Source organism: Narcine bancroftii, chromosome 2 (assembly GCF_036971445.1).
Source record: "Narcine bancroftii isolate sNarBan1 chromosome 2, sNarBan1.hap1, whole genome shotgun sequence".
In the NCBI taxonomy this organism is placed as follows: Eukaryota; Metazoa; Chordata; class Chondrichthyes; order Torpediniformes; family Narcinidae; genus Narcine; species Narcine bancroftii.
In genome coordinates, this window is record NC_091470.1 from 55467467 (window position 1) to 55483687 (window position 16221).

General features: G+C 36.2%; 1 protein-coding gene across 7 annotated transcripts in view; it reads right to left on the minus strand.

Annotated features, from left to right (window-relative positions):
• The window catches only part of hectd1 (HECT domain containing 1), a 111530-nt gene that overhangs the window by 24005 nt on the left and 71304 nt on the right, over positions 1–16221 (minus strand). For 5 of the 7 annotated variants that reach the window (XM_069916705.1, XM_069916706.1, XM_069916701.1 and 2 more), the window contains 10 exons: positions 15766–15912; positions 15583–15677; positions 15399–15504; positions 14826–14960; positions 14570–14709; positions 13875–14198; positions 11084–11250; positions 10574–10750; positions 2171–3013; positions 734–955 (listed from right to left, as the gene is read on the minus strand). In XM_069916705.1, coding sequence (XP_069772806.1) covers positions 734–955; positions 2171–3013; positions 10574–10750; positions 11084–11250; positions 13875–14198; positions 14570–14709; positions 14826–14960; positions 15399–15504; positions 15583–15677; positions 15766–15912 — 2356 coding nt within the window. The remainder of the gene's footprint in view (positions 1–733; positions 956–2170; positions 3014–10573; positions 10751–11083; positions 11251–13874; positions 14199–14569; positions 14710–14825; positions 14961–15398; positions 15505–15582; positions 15678–15765; positions 15913–16221) is intronic. The other 2 variants (XM_069916703.1, XM_069916704.1) reach the window with 1 other exon arrangement.

A 16221-nucleotide genomic window follows, 5' to 3' on the forward strand; every position in this document is an offset into this window, starting at 1 on the left:
TTATTGACCATCCTGTGTGACCAGAGGCAATCCCAGTGATCCTCTCTGCCACTTTTATAGTGCTCCAATCCGATGCTCCACAGCAACCGTACCACATTGCGATGCAGCCAGCCAGGAAGTCTTGATAAAGATCCTGTAGAAAGTTGAAAAAATGGTGGAAGGTAGCCTTCCCACCTCAGCCTTCTAAGAAAGTGGTGTCACTACTGCACCTTCCTGACAAATAAGGAGATATTGTGCATCTAGGATAGGTCACTTCTTAAATGGACTCCAAGGAACTTGGTGCTCTCTACTACCTTGCTATTAATATGTGGTGGGAGGGTGGTCATCTCCAGTCCTCCTGAAGTCCACAATCATCTCCATTGTCCTGTCCATGAGGAGTCTCGTGTTGTTATTTTTCGACCAATTCCTGAGATTTTCCAGCTCTTTTCTTTATTGAGATTCATCGTTGATGCTGATATTTTGCTAAGGATTTTGTGACAAGCAGATTCCTGAGATAGTGGCTGTGTCCTTGGAAAGGTGGTGTGCTAAGACACCAGAATTATGTCTCATCTGTTGCTATATAGGTATTTATGGAACAATCATATCATTGAATACATTTAATTTTAAACTGTTTTAAAAAGATAACACCATCACAAATGAAAAGATTGAAAAAAAAATTATTTACAAATCATGTTCAACAAAACTATCACTGAAATAAGACAGTAAAATTTCTCAATCATGGACAGCAACTTACCATATAAAGAAAATTCTGCTTCTTGACCGGTATCACTTTCACTGGAAGTAGATGTCAGGCTGGTCGTCAAGGTATTACTGAGTGACTGACCAACAGACAAACCAGTGGTTGCTGTGGCTACATTGTTGCTGCTTGTGACACTGGAAGTAGACATGGTGACAGTCGATGTGGTACCAGTAGTTGTAAGATTTGGGAAACTCTGCGCACCCATGAGAGGAGACGCTGTAATATTTAGGAAGTGAAATGCTGGATTATTGTCACAATACAAAATATCCTATCCATGAAAATAAACTTTAACAAAATAAAATCAATATCGAGAAACATCGAATATACATTTATAATGCGATGACGATCAAAACTAAGTTAGAGCAACACCTTTACAGCACCAATGATGGGGACTGGGGTTCAAATTCTGTGCTGTCTACAAGTTTGTATGTTCTCCCCATGTCTGCGTGGCTCCAGTTTCGTCCCGCCATTCCAAACATGCCAGGGTGTAGGTTAATTGGATGGAAATTGGGAAGCACAGACTCGTGGGCCGAAATGGCCAGTTACCGTGCTATATGTCTAAATCTTTTCTTTAAAAAAAGTAAATGCTTAAGTTCCATCCCTTCTAGCAAATCAAACATTGCATTGTATGGAATAAACAAAAAATGAGAGTATTTAATGCCTTTTTCCTAACTATTTACAATGTTATTCAATATGCTTCATACTGTTCCTGGACATGAAAAAACAAACAAAAAATAGTGGTACTGTAAATGCAAAAGATATCATGAACTCCATAGCTTTCTGGTTATTCACACTTTGTTTCATAAGAAACCTTTAAACAGGAGGATAAAAGGACAAAAATAATTCAAATATCACAGAAACAGACCATGCGGTCCTCCAAGTCGACATCTACCACTAAGCTTCATATCATTCTCTCCACATTCTTTTCAGGTTCCCCCCATCTCCAAACTCCTTAAGATTCTATCATTGACCTTTATACCAGGGATCATTTGATATAATCAACAAAACAACCAACCCACACTTCTTTCGGATGGGATAAAAGAGACCTCAGGGGAAATCCACACAGTCACAAGGAGAATATGCAAACTCCATATGGATATAATGTCAGGTCTGGAATGAATATCTATCACTAGAGCAATGAGGCAACAACTCGACAAATTGCACACACGGACTCCATCAAGGAAGTGGCCCAATTTCCAAAGGCACGATTCGGAAAACACAGACTTAAACCTGAACTACTGATGCCAGCAGAAATTTGGAATATTTTGGCATCAAATCATAGATCAATGAAACAAAATCTCCTTTGAGGATTCCCTTTGATAGAAAACAATGAAAAAGTAGCAAAGTCTCTCAATTTCATTTTTTGCAGAACACTTAAAAACTCATTTAGTTGTACATCAACTCAAATTTAAAAAAAAACAAATAACTTACTTGCAGTGCTCATTACATTTCGGCCCAAGGTATTAGTGTTGTTATCACTGCTACTGCGGCTTAAATTCATATTGTTGGTGGCATTGGTCCGTGCAATGTTTGCAACTCGTCGTACAAAGGATTCCATCAGACTGGAGGCTTCTCTTGAAGATAGATTGGGTACACTCGCGCTTGAGCTCATGGGTGCACCAGCAGCCAACAATGAGCTGACTGAAAGTCTGTTACTTGCTGAAGAGCTCAGAGGTCGTTGTGATGCTGCTTCCTTGTTTGATGACTCAGCAACTGAACTTACATCAGGAGAGCTCACACTAACAATACCCATGGATATTGCCCCTGATTCTCCAGAATTACGCATTGAAGCTTCCGGACCAGACTTCCTGTCTGCATTTTCACTTGCTGTGTCTGCAGTTAAAGTGCTGGTACTGGCACTAGATGATGAACCTGCTCCACCCTGGGGCAAAATATCAGAAGCAGAAATTACAACAATGGGTTCATGACTGTCTGTGCCAGCAGTAGTAGCCTGTTCCAACACACTTTCGGACCTGCGATCCACTTTAGATGAACTCAAGCTTATATCGCTGCTACTAGCCACGCTACACACAGAACTGCTGCTTCCTTTTCGACTGGAGGAGCCCGGCGCAGTGGCCGCCATCTTGTCTGGGCAGTTGTTTTTCACCAAGCTGCTCCATGCCTGCGCTGTGCCTGAAACAGTGGATGAAACAGGTTTGGGTGATGGCGCTGAATCAGGGTCGTACCCTGGTGCAAGCTTGAGGTCAAACTTTCCTTCTGCGCCCATACGGTAAGAGTTAGAGCCACCAGCATCCCAGGTGACATCAATCCAGCCTGGAAAGGGACAGGAGTTTATCAGACCCAGCAGAAAGCAGACAGCAGCAATTTGGACAGCAGCTTCACCTGGTGGGACCAGACTAGTGCACAAATAGAGCAGCTCAATCGTATTTTATTTGAAGTAGCCACATCAGTTTCAAAAGAATTACACTTTTAAGAGTGAACAACACTTACTTGCCATTGCATAATGCAGAATAAAGTTATATGAATTTTTTTTTATCAAGAGCATATTATTATATTCAGAATAAGAAGCTTCATGCAGCACAAAGGAACTTAAATCTGTTTTGTGCATTTGACTGATAATTTAACCAATTACTGTAAAAGTCACTGCTGTTCAATATGCATCTTAGAATTTATTTTAAAAACTGCAGTCTGGTCCCAGTGATGTAATGTGAGGAAGAAAATCAAGGAACAGAGAGATAAAGAAATGTTTTGCAAATGCCAAGCCAAAAGCCACGTAGAAAAGATCAAGACCTGGCAGAAAAAAAATAACTTTTATGGATACAATTAGTATGGTAAAACTATGAAATTGCTATTTAGTTGAAAATAAAATAACCTTTAAAGGATTCACGTTCAAAGTCAATAATGGAACGCACATCTCAACTGTAACATTGTAACTGATAACGCACAATTAAACTCCACAAGAGTCCATTAACCCTATTCCCTGCTGGCTATGAATCATGTTTAAGCAACATTTATTCCATTCCTATTGGACATCAGCCTACAACACAGACCTGTCACCACTTCAGTAGAATTTAGCAACATTTTTAAATAGAATGGCTGCTTTGTCCTTCTGAACCTGGGGCTGAAGGATAGTGAGCTGAGACAACTTCATTCTGTATCTAAGTGCTATTCCTCAGTTTCATGCCGACACATTAAAGACATGCAACTGAATAAGTTTTGCTCTCTGGTATCAAAATCTGTTACATTCATTAATGAAAAAAATTGAAGCAGAGGCAAAATTAATTACCTCCCTCACTTCTCTTGCTGTATCATGATATCATGATTGTGCGATCCTGGATTTTCCAAACAATCCTTTGGAATAATCTCATTTTAGGTCTTACTATATCATACACCCTTATGATATAGTCAAAAATAATTAATGAAGTTGACCAATTATAATCTGCCCCATAAGGTTTATTCTGACTGACATAAATAGAACATGAGCTTCACAATTTTAATATTTACAAAGTAACACCAAATATCAGAATCCCTCTTACCTACCTGACAACAAATTTCTGACTAAGCCTTTTCATGAACACAGCAATAACCCATTTATATAACAGATGACATACCAATTTCCTGACATTTTTATGAAAATAATAATTATTGTCTCTGTAATCCAAAACTTCTTAAAACATGCTCTTATTCTTTCTATTTTTAAGCATCTAGTTATGGTTCACTCATATATCTGCTGTTTTCACAATTTATCTTCACCTTATTCAACAAAATGGAAATCTTAATTACCTTCAATATTTTCTCTAAGTATATTAATTTTTTTTTAAATTCACAAAGCTGAAAAAAAGAGCTGTTTGATATTGGAAAATTTGTTGCTAAACCAACATCAATAAGTTTAGTCAACAAGGATATTATCATGGCAAGGCTATTATCAGATTATTCGCCTTTAACTATTGTCATGCCAGACAAACAAGCTATAGCAAACAGGTGGCACCTTAACCCGCTGCTATAGTGAAAATAGAATTTTGTAGTTACATTAGAGCTCAAACAGAAAAATTTTGTGAAGCAAATTGTACATCTACTACTGACAAATTTCTGATATGGGATGCATTAAAAGGCTACTTGAAAGGTCAGATAACTGGATATACTAAAGGCATTAAGAAAGAATGAGGGAGATTAATGAATTGGAGCAAGAGATAACTCAATTAGAAAAGGACTACCAAAAATGAGGTCTGAGGAAAAATATAGAACATTAGCAAATAAAAAGCTCACGTACAAAACTATGCAAACATACAAGATGGAAAAAGTAACATTAAGATCTAAGCAAAGGTATTATGAGCTGGTGGAACGAGCCCATGAGATACAGTCTTGGCAGTTGAGGGTGTAGGAAACCGCAAGGACAATTAATGTGATTCAAAGAGACAGGTGGACTATTTAATATAACATCTCACACTGTCAAGGGCAGATCCAAACATTAGCTATGGCCCTGGGTGCAGAAAAAGCCTTTGATAAACTGGACTAGGATTTCTTGGTAAAGTGTTGGAAAAATTTGGGTTGGGACCATCATTCATAAATCGGGTCATGGCATTATACCATAAACCCAGGGCCAAAGTTGTAACAAACAGGCAAATGTCTCCAGTCTTCCCACTGATCAGATCTAGCAGACAGGGTTGCCCACTGTTCCCGGTTCTATTCATATTAACCATTGAACTGCTGGCAGAAACCATTTGCTGGAATCCAGGTATTAAAGGATTTAGAGTGGGCCAAGAAGAACACAAAATCAATTCATTTGCGGATGATGTGTTGAAATATTTGACAGAAGCAGCAGGGCCATTGGCAAGGCTACAGATAACGTTAAAATCTCAAGATACAAAAATCAATAATGACATGAGTGAAATAATGCCACTTACAAAAGGGGATCATGAAGAGCATCAGCAGGAGAGTAAATTCAGATGGCCAAAAAAGGAGATAAAGTATCTGGGGATTTGGGTGGACAAAAACCTACAAAATCTATATAAATTGAATGATCTCTCTGCTTGGAAAGATCGAGGAAGACTTACATATATGGATAAATCTGCCTACAACATTAATGTGCAGAGTTAACCTTTAAAATGAGCATGGCGCCAAGGCTCTAATATCTTTTTCAATCTTTGCCCATGCCATTGCCCTAGAGTTTCTTGAAGATACTCAATGGACATATTAGACAATTTCTTTGGAGGAATGAGGTGATTAGACTCCCATGGAGAAAATTATTTGGGATTATAGAAGAATGAGACCCCCAAACTTCAAAAATTATTGTGCGGCCCAATTGAAGTTTATTGCCTCACTCTTTGAGGAGGACAGTATACCATCTTGGGCACAAATTGGACTACACTCAGTAGGGGAAAAAGATAGGAGAGATTTTATATAAATGGGATACTAAATTAATGACAGGAAAAACGGACAGCCCCATATTAAAACATACAATTCAAACATGGCAAAAGATAAACCAGATTATTGGGTTAAAAGTGGGATTGTACCCCCAAAACACCCCTAACCCAGAATAAGTTGACACCTATAACCATGGGTTACAAGATCTTGGACACCTGGTGCCAGAAAGGGATCAGGTGCATTGAAGACCATTATGAGAGGGGCAGTTCATGTCATTTGAACAATTAAAAAAATTAATTTGATCTGTCAAATAGGGCCTTCTTTTGCTATCTTCAATGAGGATCTTTTTTGAAGGGCAGTTCAGGCCCATCTATGGTCCTGCCGATGTGTAGTGACATGGAGGCTCTAATTCAAAAGGGGATCACACGTAGATTCATTTCTGCTATGTATCTTCTGTTCCGCCTGAAATCGGGCATCCATAAATCAGGCAAAGATGGGAGTCAGATTTAGGAACAATAATCCAGGAGCAGTGCTGGTCCAACATGTGTGAGGACAGAATGACAGCAGCCATTAATGCTAGATATAGGCTGGTGCAATTTAATTTCCTGCACCAGCTGTATTCATGCCACAAAAATTGCATAAGGTAAAGTCAATGATATCAGAATTGTGCTTCAGATGTGGTGTAAAGACAGGAACCTTTATACATTCATCCTGGCTCTGCACAAAGGTGAGACACTTTTGGGTAGAACTGGGGACATTCTGGAGAAAATTACAGGGGTGGAATATCCATAGAACCCAGCGTTGTTCCTGTTGGGGAATATTATGGACGCGAGTCCAAGACTGTCCAAATACCAAATTCAATTTGTAAAAGTTGCCTTGGCAGTGGCCAGGTAATGTATAGCGATTACCTGGAAATCTGACTCCCAGTTGAGCACCGTACAATGGAACACTGAGATGCAGAGCTATATTCCCCTGGAGAAAAATCACCTATAATCTGAGGAGAAAGTACCGCACGTTCATTGAAGAGTGGCAACCATACTTGTGGTACATTGGAACGCGAGTGTAATTAACCTTCCTAATACCTTTCTTTAAAAGGAACAGTGGATAGTAGGCTCACACCAGCCTTGGAATGCCAAGATTGAGGAAATAACATTGAGTCTAGGCATCTTCCCCCCACCAATCTTTTCTCTGTCTCTTTTTTGTTTCGTTTTAATGTATTTGTATTATTATTCTCAGGAATTAATGAATGTCTATTTTTATTAATGGGGGAGGGGGGGAAGGTTGATGAGGAGTGGGGGATGGAAGATAATACAAAGTGCTCTGTAAAAGGGAAATATTGATCTTCTATACTGTTCATAAAGCACAAGTCTATAAAATCAAAAATAACATTTTTGAAAAAAGATAAACAAGGCCAAATGGGCAAAAAGTTTATTTCAAATACTTGCTATTCAACATACTAGCCAAGATGACCTGTATAAAGAAGAGTAAAAAATAACAAAGCCACAAAGCTGAAAGCAATAAAATGCAGACATTTAAATAAAACAGAAACAAAACTTAAAATGCTGAAAATGTTCTACAAATTAGGAAACCAAGTGAATATTTCAAGTCAATCACTTCTCAGATCAAAATGGAAAGGCCATCAACTCGAAACATTGGATGGGTTTTCCTCAACTGAAATGCTGTATAATCTGCTGAATAAAACCAGTTTCTGTCTTTTAATTACTTAATTTTAGTGATTTCCCATTCAGGGAATTTGTTCTCAGCTGGTTTGTTATTATTATTTGAGGCGAATATTAATTAAGAGCATCCAAACCTTAATGGCTTGTATTTAGAAACCAAAAGCAAAAATGTAGCTCAATTCCTCTTCTATACATTTCAGTCAATTTCAAGTACATTTCAGAATCAGAATTTATTGTCATGAACAAGTCAAGAAATTTGGTGTTTGTAGCAGCATCGAAGTGCAAACATACATATTATAACGATCTTCCAACATTATTATTAAAAAAATTAAAATAGTGCACAAAAAGTATGGAAATGTCTTTGGTTCATTGATTATTCAGGAATCTGATGGCAGCGGGAAAGAAGATTCTACCATTGCATATTAATAAAGCTATTAATCATTCAGGAGGGAATGAATACTACAAGTAATATCTCTTCGATTACAAAAGAGCAGGGTCATGAAATCTATTGTTAGAGTGGATACAATTCACACCACGAATATAGATTAACATGGAAACAAGTTCTTGTGGAAAATAAAAATTTTAAAATTTGATATTAAAAAAATTGAAGATTGTTTTGAAGCCAGGAAATTTATTATTTTTTAATCGAATGAAGAAAAAGCTCGAGATATTGGAAAATACAAAATTTTGGAATTATCAAAGATTTTTTTGGTAAAATTTTTGGTAAAGATTTAGTATTACCAGTGGAGACAGAATTAGAATTATTATTAAGTACTACGGATGTAAAGAAATTCATTTCAGAGATGTATAAATTATTACAAAAGGCGGCTTGAAAAGGAGTTCATAAATCAAGACATAAATGGGAGGTAGATTTAAATAAGCAAATAGATGAATGTAGATGGATTCAGATATGTAGAGAGAGTATGAAAAGTACAATAGATATGAGATATCGATTAGTTCGATATAATTTTATTCATCAGTTACATTTGTGACAGAGTGTACAGATATGTCTTTGGGAGATCAATTGGGAAAGGTTTGTTAGTGTAGGTCACATACAAACACTTTAAAACATATCACTTAAAATATTGAAGCTCTGCCCCATGCTAGACATGTCGGGGCCAACAGTATTTTCAAGAGCTTTGGAGAGTGCCCAAGAGACTTCAATAATGGATTGTTGTTTATAAAAAGGTAACAGATGAAAGAGCTTGTGGGAGCTGCAGTCTTGCAGTTGAACTTGCTGTTCTAGGAGGGTCATGTGGTTTTGCAAGCAGAGAGCTTCAAACAGGCTTTCTCTCAGAGAGAAAGAGAGAGAGAGAGAGAGAGAGAGAGAGAGAAAGAAAGAAACACAGAGATCACTTCTATAGTGTTACAGCCAGTAACAGCAGCTGGAACTGGAACAGGACAAGCTGGCAAGCTTGTGAAAGCCCTCATTTGGAAGATGGGTTTGAAAGTGCTCTGTTCAGCCTGGTCAAAGCCCTTGTGGTTCATGTAAGAGGAGAGAACTGGCTATTTAATGTGTCACTTGGAATAAGAGAAACAAAAAGGCACTCTGTAGTGACCTGAAAGAAAGAGGTTATCATCCAGTTGTGGATGTTCTGGAACAACAAATCTCTCTCTGAAAACTGACAAGAACCTTCCTGAGCACTAACCATTTACCTTTCAAGCACCAAAGCCTGGTGAACTTTATAAATGTTACATTCTGTGCACAGTATAAGAATTGCCTGCAACCAGTGAATTTGGAGGAATGAGAAGTGAGATAGGACTGTGAATTGAAGAACTTTTCTGAACTTACACACACATTACATACACTTGCGTTTAGAATTAGAAGGGGGTTAAGTTAGGTTAAGTAAGTCAATAGTGGTAAGTTAAAGTTTGATTCTATTTTCATATTTAAAGATAATTAAAAGCAACTTTTGTTTAAGTAACCATTTGTCTTCGTGAATATCTATTGCTACTGGGTTTTGGGGTCCTTTGGGCTCGTAGCATATTTAACACCACATAAGTTACATAATATGAAATATACTTATTCAAATTTATATTTTTGATGTGGACTAGAAGTTGGTATTTTTTTTTGCATTCAACTTCAGTGTTCCACAATTAAACTTTTTTGACTTGATTTGGGTAATTTATTAGAACAAATAATTGGAGTAAGATACCCACTGGATCCAATATTATTTTTACTGGGAGATATTAGAGGGATTAAACCTAAATTAAAACTGAATTATGCATCAAGTAACATCTGCAATAGCTAGAAAATATATTGCTATAACTTGGAAGTTGGACATTGATTTGGAAATGGATAGATGGCAAGCAGAAGTTCAGAGTTGTATTCCACTTGAGAAAAGTACATAACTTAAGAGATAAATATCATTCATTTTGTGAAATATGGAGCCCAGATTTACAAACTGTTGGTATTAAAATTTAAATGAATCTCAAACATACCCTTTCTCTTATAGGCCTCTGTAAATATTTATATTTAAGAGTATCAGAAAGTGAAGTACTCCTGCTGTGATTTTCTTGTCCCTCTTCGTTTTCTTCTCTTTTTCTTTGGAGGGCATGTTGGGGGGGGGGGGGGGGGGCGCAGGGGGAATAATTTGTATTTGTATTTCTTTACTCTTTTTCCTTTTTATAAAATACCACATATATTTGGAGTAAGTTTGAAATATTGTAATATGTTTGCTAAGTGGTTTTATTTTAAATAAAATATAAAAAAAACAAGTTCTTGTTTCAACTACAATAATTTCAAAAATTATGAACTTGCACTTGGCACTCCTTTTTTTAAACACAACATTCATTGCTGCAAAGATAAAAACAAATTTTAGGGGTTTACCATTATGTAGTTCTCCTGTGATAGTGCCCTCTCCTGGTGGATTGCCATCCTGATCTCGCCATTTCCAATCAATGCCTCTAACTACACGTGCACCTGGGACCATATACTTCAAAACCTGAGAGCGTACTAAGCGTCTCTGCCTCCTTAGATTAGCCTCTGCTTCTTTAGCAGCTTTACCTATTTAGAAAACAACATTAAAATTACAGTACTCCTCTTTTTGTGACTCAGAGAGACAGAAACAAGCATGTAATTAACAATACACAACAATTTTCATGGAATTATGAACAATATTTGGATTATAATCATTTAAGATAATAAAAATTGAATTATTATTTACAAATAAATGTCTCTAAATTTTAGGTCCAAACTTAACCAATGATTTGGTTCATTACCAGCTTTGAGTAAATTTGGGGATAAAATTAATTTCAGTATATCAGTGCTACTTTAATAAAACTAATCCAGTATCTTAAACATTTTTAAAAAATATTAGTGCTTAACTTTTTTTTTTACCTAGTTGGTCTTCACACACACCAGACACTGTTCCATATAATTCAAATCCAGATAGGGAAAGGTAGTGAGTCTGCCCGCTGGCATTTTTGCCCATCTGCTTAATCCGAATATGTCTCCAACCCTGTTTATCATCCTTTGGAAGATCCAGAGGCCATGTTGCTGTGGATCTAAAAAAAAATTTGTGGCATGCATTCAATTAAAAATGTTCTTGATGTTTATTCAGCCTGCTGAGTCTTTCAATCCAAATAATTATGGCATATTTTCAAGTCATTTAGCAAAGTGTCAAAAATGTAAAGCAATTCTCAAATTAAAGGAATTACACAAAAAACTTTTAAATTATAATGCAAAACCTGGAAAACAGACACATTTTCATGTTGGAACTCAATGGTGATACATTAATTAGAAAAAAAAGTGAAACACACAAAATGCACATGCTGGAATCCTGAGCAAACAATGATAGCTGGAAGAATTCAGCAGGTCATGCAGCATCCCTGGGTAGAACCTGTCAGTTCAACTTGCAGGTCAGCGCCCTTTAACATTCATTCTCCTGCTTTGATAAAATCACAAACAACTAGTGCTATATGTGCAAAACCTTTCAAAAGTTTCATGCTAAAAAAAAACACAAATGTACAAGGCAAAGGAGACAGACTTTAGTGGTTTACTATTATGTAGTTTTATCGAAGTGACTAGTGTTCAGATTTGAGTTTTAAAAATGATAGTTGCTGAAGTTTGACTAGCATGGAAGATAAATGAGCATTTAGGATAAAAATCCCAAAGTGTGCAAGCACAACTTCCAGTTGTGAGTTGAAGAAATGTACGTAAAATATACTGCTGTTTTGGGAGCAATGAAGGGAGTTTCAATGATAAGGAAACACAAAAGTATATAAGGATTCAAACCAAGAAATGTTAGATTAATTGTGCTATAAGATTTGCATTCAAAAACATAGGTTAACAAGGACATGAGGAACAGATAAACTGAGCAAGTTAGAACACCAGAAATTTGATGAGTTTAGAATTGGAAGTTAGCCAGCATAGTAAAGAAACTTGAAGTAACAATAGCATGGATGAGAAAGTGAGTAACTGTTGAGTTGAGGCCACAAAGGGCAAAGAAGTAGAAATAGCCTTTCTGATAAAATAGATAGGAGTAAGATATCTGGCTTAGGGACAAACAAGTTGACATAAACAAGTACACAACTATTTTGCATTGTAAAATCAAATCTTTCTGTTAAACATGTTCATTTATGTGTTTGCTCCACGGCTGGAGAGCATGGTGAACAAATATGCAAGCACCATGAGGCTCAATAAATAATTCAGATCAAAGGAAATTGCAATGAGGTGAAATAGTTTCTCATGATTTCTGCATCTACAATTTTTGTGTTACTTCAATGAAGGGAATACATTGGTATAATAAAAATGCAGTAATTTTTCGTTTAATGAGGAAATACCAGGTTGCAGGTAACTTCCACATTACAATGTTTTGGACTGGCCTTACAGAATTCACAAATGGAACACATATCTTGAAATACAAAATAAAATGTGCTCTCTCAATTTATGTGAAGAGTAAATGAAAGCATTTTTTCCCCTCGCATTTCTTTCTTTTTTTTTTCCACACCATAAATCACATTAGTCATGATATACACTTTTTCTTTTTCACACATATACAGTGACTTTTTCTCCCCACCCCCCCTCCCTCCTCCCAAGCCACCCCCCCCCCCCTCATCCATTTTAGGTATACAATCTAGGTTGCATTAAACCAGTCAGACAATGTTGTCATTCAACAAAAATACACCAGAAATTCTACTGAGTCCATTCTTTTCTTTCCTTCTCCTTCCATCAACTTAGGTAATGTTTGTCCCCGGTAGGTTTTCGCTATTGTATTTAATGTAAGGCTCCCATATTTGTTCGAATATTTCAATATTATTTCTTAAACTATATGTTATTTTTTCTAATGGAATACATTTATTCATTTCTATATACCATTGTTGTATTTTCAAATTATCTTCCAATTTCCAGGTTGACATAATACATTTTTTTGCTACGGCTAGGGCTATCTTAACAAATCTTTTTTTGTGCATCTCCCCTCGCATTTCTTGATGCATGGGCAGACAACACAAATTTGCATGATGGGGGGAAAAAAATTCACAATATGAACTACTTTCTGAGATTGCAATCAACCACGACTCTTTCACCGCCCCTCTCCCCATACATATCCATAATGCGGGGATTACCTGTCTGCAAAAGTACCAAGAAATCTAAGATTCACATGAAACAAAAAGTAATATTTGCAAGTGCCTGAATTGTACATCTTTCACAATAATGTCAAAAGGCAATAATAAATTTACAAAAATTTTTTCAGCTGAGAGCTCAGTTTAAAAATATTAAGAAAAAAATGTAGAAATTGCACATTCTCTACTACAGTGATATGATGAAAAGAAATTAAAAAGACAACTTGAAAGTCATCAGTTGGGCTGTTCCGCAATTGTGGCTCAAAAACAAAAGACTGAATGCAAGAAAATTAAATAATTTTTAAAAATATAAATATCAGAAGGGTGGAGAAATTGTGGAGTGCACCAACAAAATGAATGACTGAGCGAAGTCAAGATTCAAGAATAGTTATTTTAGTTAAAAGGGAAATAAAAGATGTCATGACTGTCGTCAGCTTGTAGGACAAACAGCAATGTTGAACAAATTAATCTTTTTTCTGTGTTTTAATTTTAATGTCATTTGTTAAAACATATTAAGTGCAATTTGTCCATTGCACATTATTTAGATAATAATATAGATAACTCACCCTGGCTCATTTAAGCTGCAGTCATCCACATGGGTGTACAGTGTTGTCCAGTTCTGTCCATCTTTGGAAACTTGAAAAACCCAATTCCTCAGAGCAGACCGACCATAACCACGTGCATGCCGCAAAGTGTAGGCTGAAGGGATCACCCAAAGCCCAAGGTCAATGGCAAACCAAGCATTCTTATCATCATTTGTGTGGCAATTAAGGGCTGAGCTGTCACGACTCAAAATGTCTTCCAACCTTCCATATGGCAAGTTCCTACCTTCTGAAGATGTCACAACTACCAAGCCATAAGCTGCAGGATTCACCCACTCGTATGCTGTTCTGCAATGAAGTATTAAGCATAATGGTTGCTTAATGACAATTATACCAATAAAATTGCTGCATGACTGATAGAATAATAATTTTACTGAGAAGCCATACTCAGAAGATAAATAATTACATTCATAACAGAGCAGTTACTGCAACTTCAAAACATTCAAGGCAACAGCATCAATGGTTCAGCTACAATCACAGATTTAAAGAAATTCCTAAACTATAATAGCAATGTTATTCCCTAGTGCAAATTTGGTACAATAGTTCAAAAGAGCTCCAAGTTGAACTTTGGTACAACTCTCATGATGAACCACCAAGTGTTCCCAAAACCTATGTACAACTCATCATCCAAATTCTAAAATAGTAATTTTCAACCTTACTTTGCATTTGTCCCGATCCAGTATATTATCCCATTTTCATCAAAATTATGCTGATGTCGAAAGATGAATGTTTGTCCTTCACGCAATTTACGCACAAATACAAAAGTTGATCTGTCAAAGTCATACCATTGTTTTGCCACCTAAACCAAAAAATTTAAAGCTGAAGTTTGTCACATGCTGAAATATTACTCACGATTCAATATATTTATGAACTTTAAAATGTGATGTAACATTTCCAAAAATGAACATTGTTTACCATTTTAAGAAGATACTGCTCTAAGGATTCAACTGTAGCCAAAGGTTCCATTTTTAACATTCTTCCAGTTCTGTCTATCAAAGATGTCTCTCCAGGAGCTCGTTCTAACCTAAACCTCAGCCTTCTTGTAAGTATCTTGAAAGGAGGAAAAACACTCTGTAAATAGATTGGTAAAATTCCATCTGAATTTCATAGTACATTACAACATGACATTTTAAATTTTAAAGTGCAAGATATGTTTCAACAGAGTGTGAAGTGAAAGACAACTGAAAGTGCTGGTAAGTATGATTGAGGTAATCATTTATTAAATAGTCACAGACTGTTTTGACTTCACAATTTTTCGAAGCAACTTTATATTAAAGACCATGTCTTACAACAGATTTACAGGCTTGCTCAGAAAAAAAATCCATCAAAATAATTACTATTATGTCACACTGAACAATAGCATTAAAAACAAAAATATACATATTAATTAATAAAAATAAAATATTTCATCTACCACACAACTAAAATTAACTTGTAAATGCAGGAAAAGAAAATCCAGCTTTATGTATCAAACATTAGCCTTCATACCTGCAAGTTATATGAAGAGCCAGGGGTATCATACAGATGAAGAGGAAGTCTCTCAATTGATTCCAAAACTGCTATCAACTTTCGAACAAGGGCAACAGCTGGCCGACTACAAAGGAATACAATTTTTGTTTAAAAAAATGAAACCATTAAACTAGAATTGGAAGTGCAAGAAAACACCACACACCTTTCTGCATCTTCATTTTCACTGAATGCGGTTTTGAAGACATTTATTCGTTCAATTAGTTGACTACAATCTTGTTTCACATCCAAGTCCACATTCTATACGGTGAAAGAGAAGGAGTTATAAAATGTTCCAAACAACAGGTCAAAAATAAACAAGTTATTTTTTTTATAACATCGTACTAACGTTATTGAGGACAGTAAGAAGTGCTTGCACCAGACCACTGCTGCACATCTCATAAGGTGAAATTGTGTTTTCGTCTTTTAGTAATACAATCAAGTTCTCCAGAGCCGTTTTCATCAAATCTCTCCAAGTTGCCTCGCCATCCACACCCTGCAACACAAAGCAGTACATTTTTAAAAAGCAGTAAACAAATTAAACTTACAATTTAGTCATTTTTGTTGAAAGATTAGCATTTAGTAAATATTTCAAGCATCAATGGCATTGAGAGTTCAGATTTTTCACTTTGTCAAACTTCACAGAGCATAATTCTGATGGTAAACATAGGTAGAAGCATTTGAGGTTTGTAACAATGGTTATTGATTGGTTTATGCACATGCGTATACTCCCTCCATCTGCATTCACATGTGAGGGGAGGGTAAAAATCTGCATGCTGCTGCAGCAATTGAACATTGTGTCAGC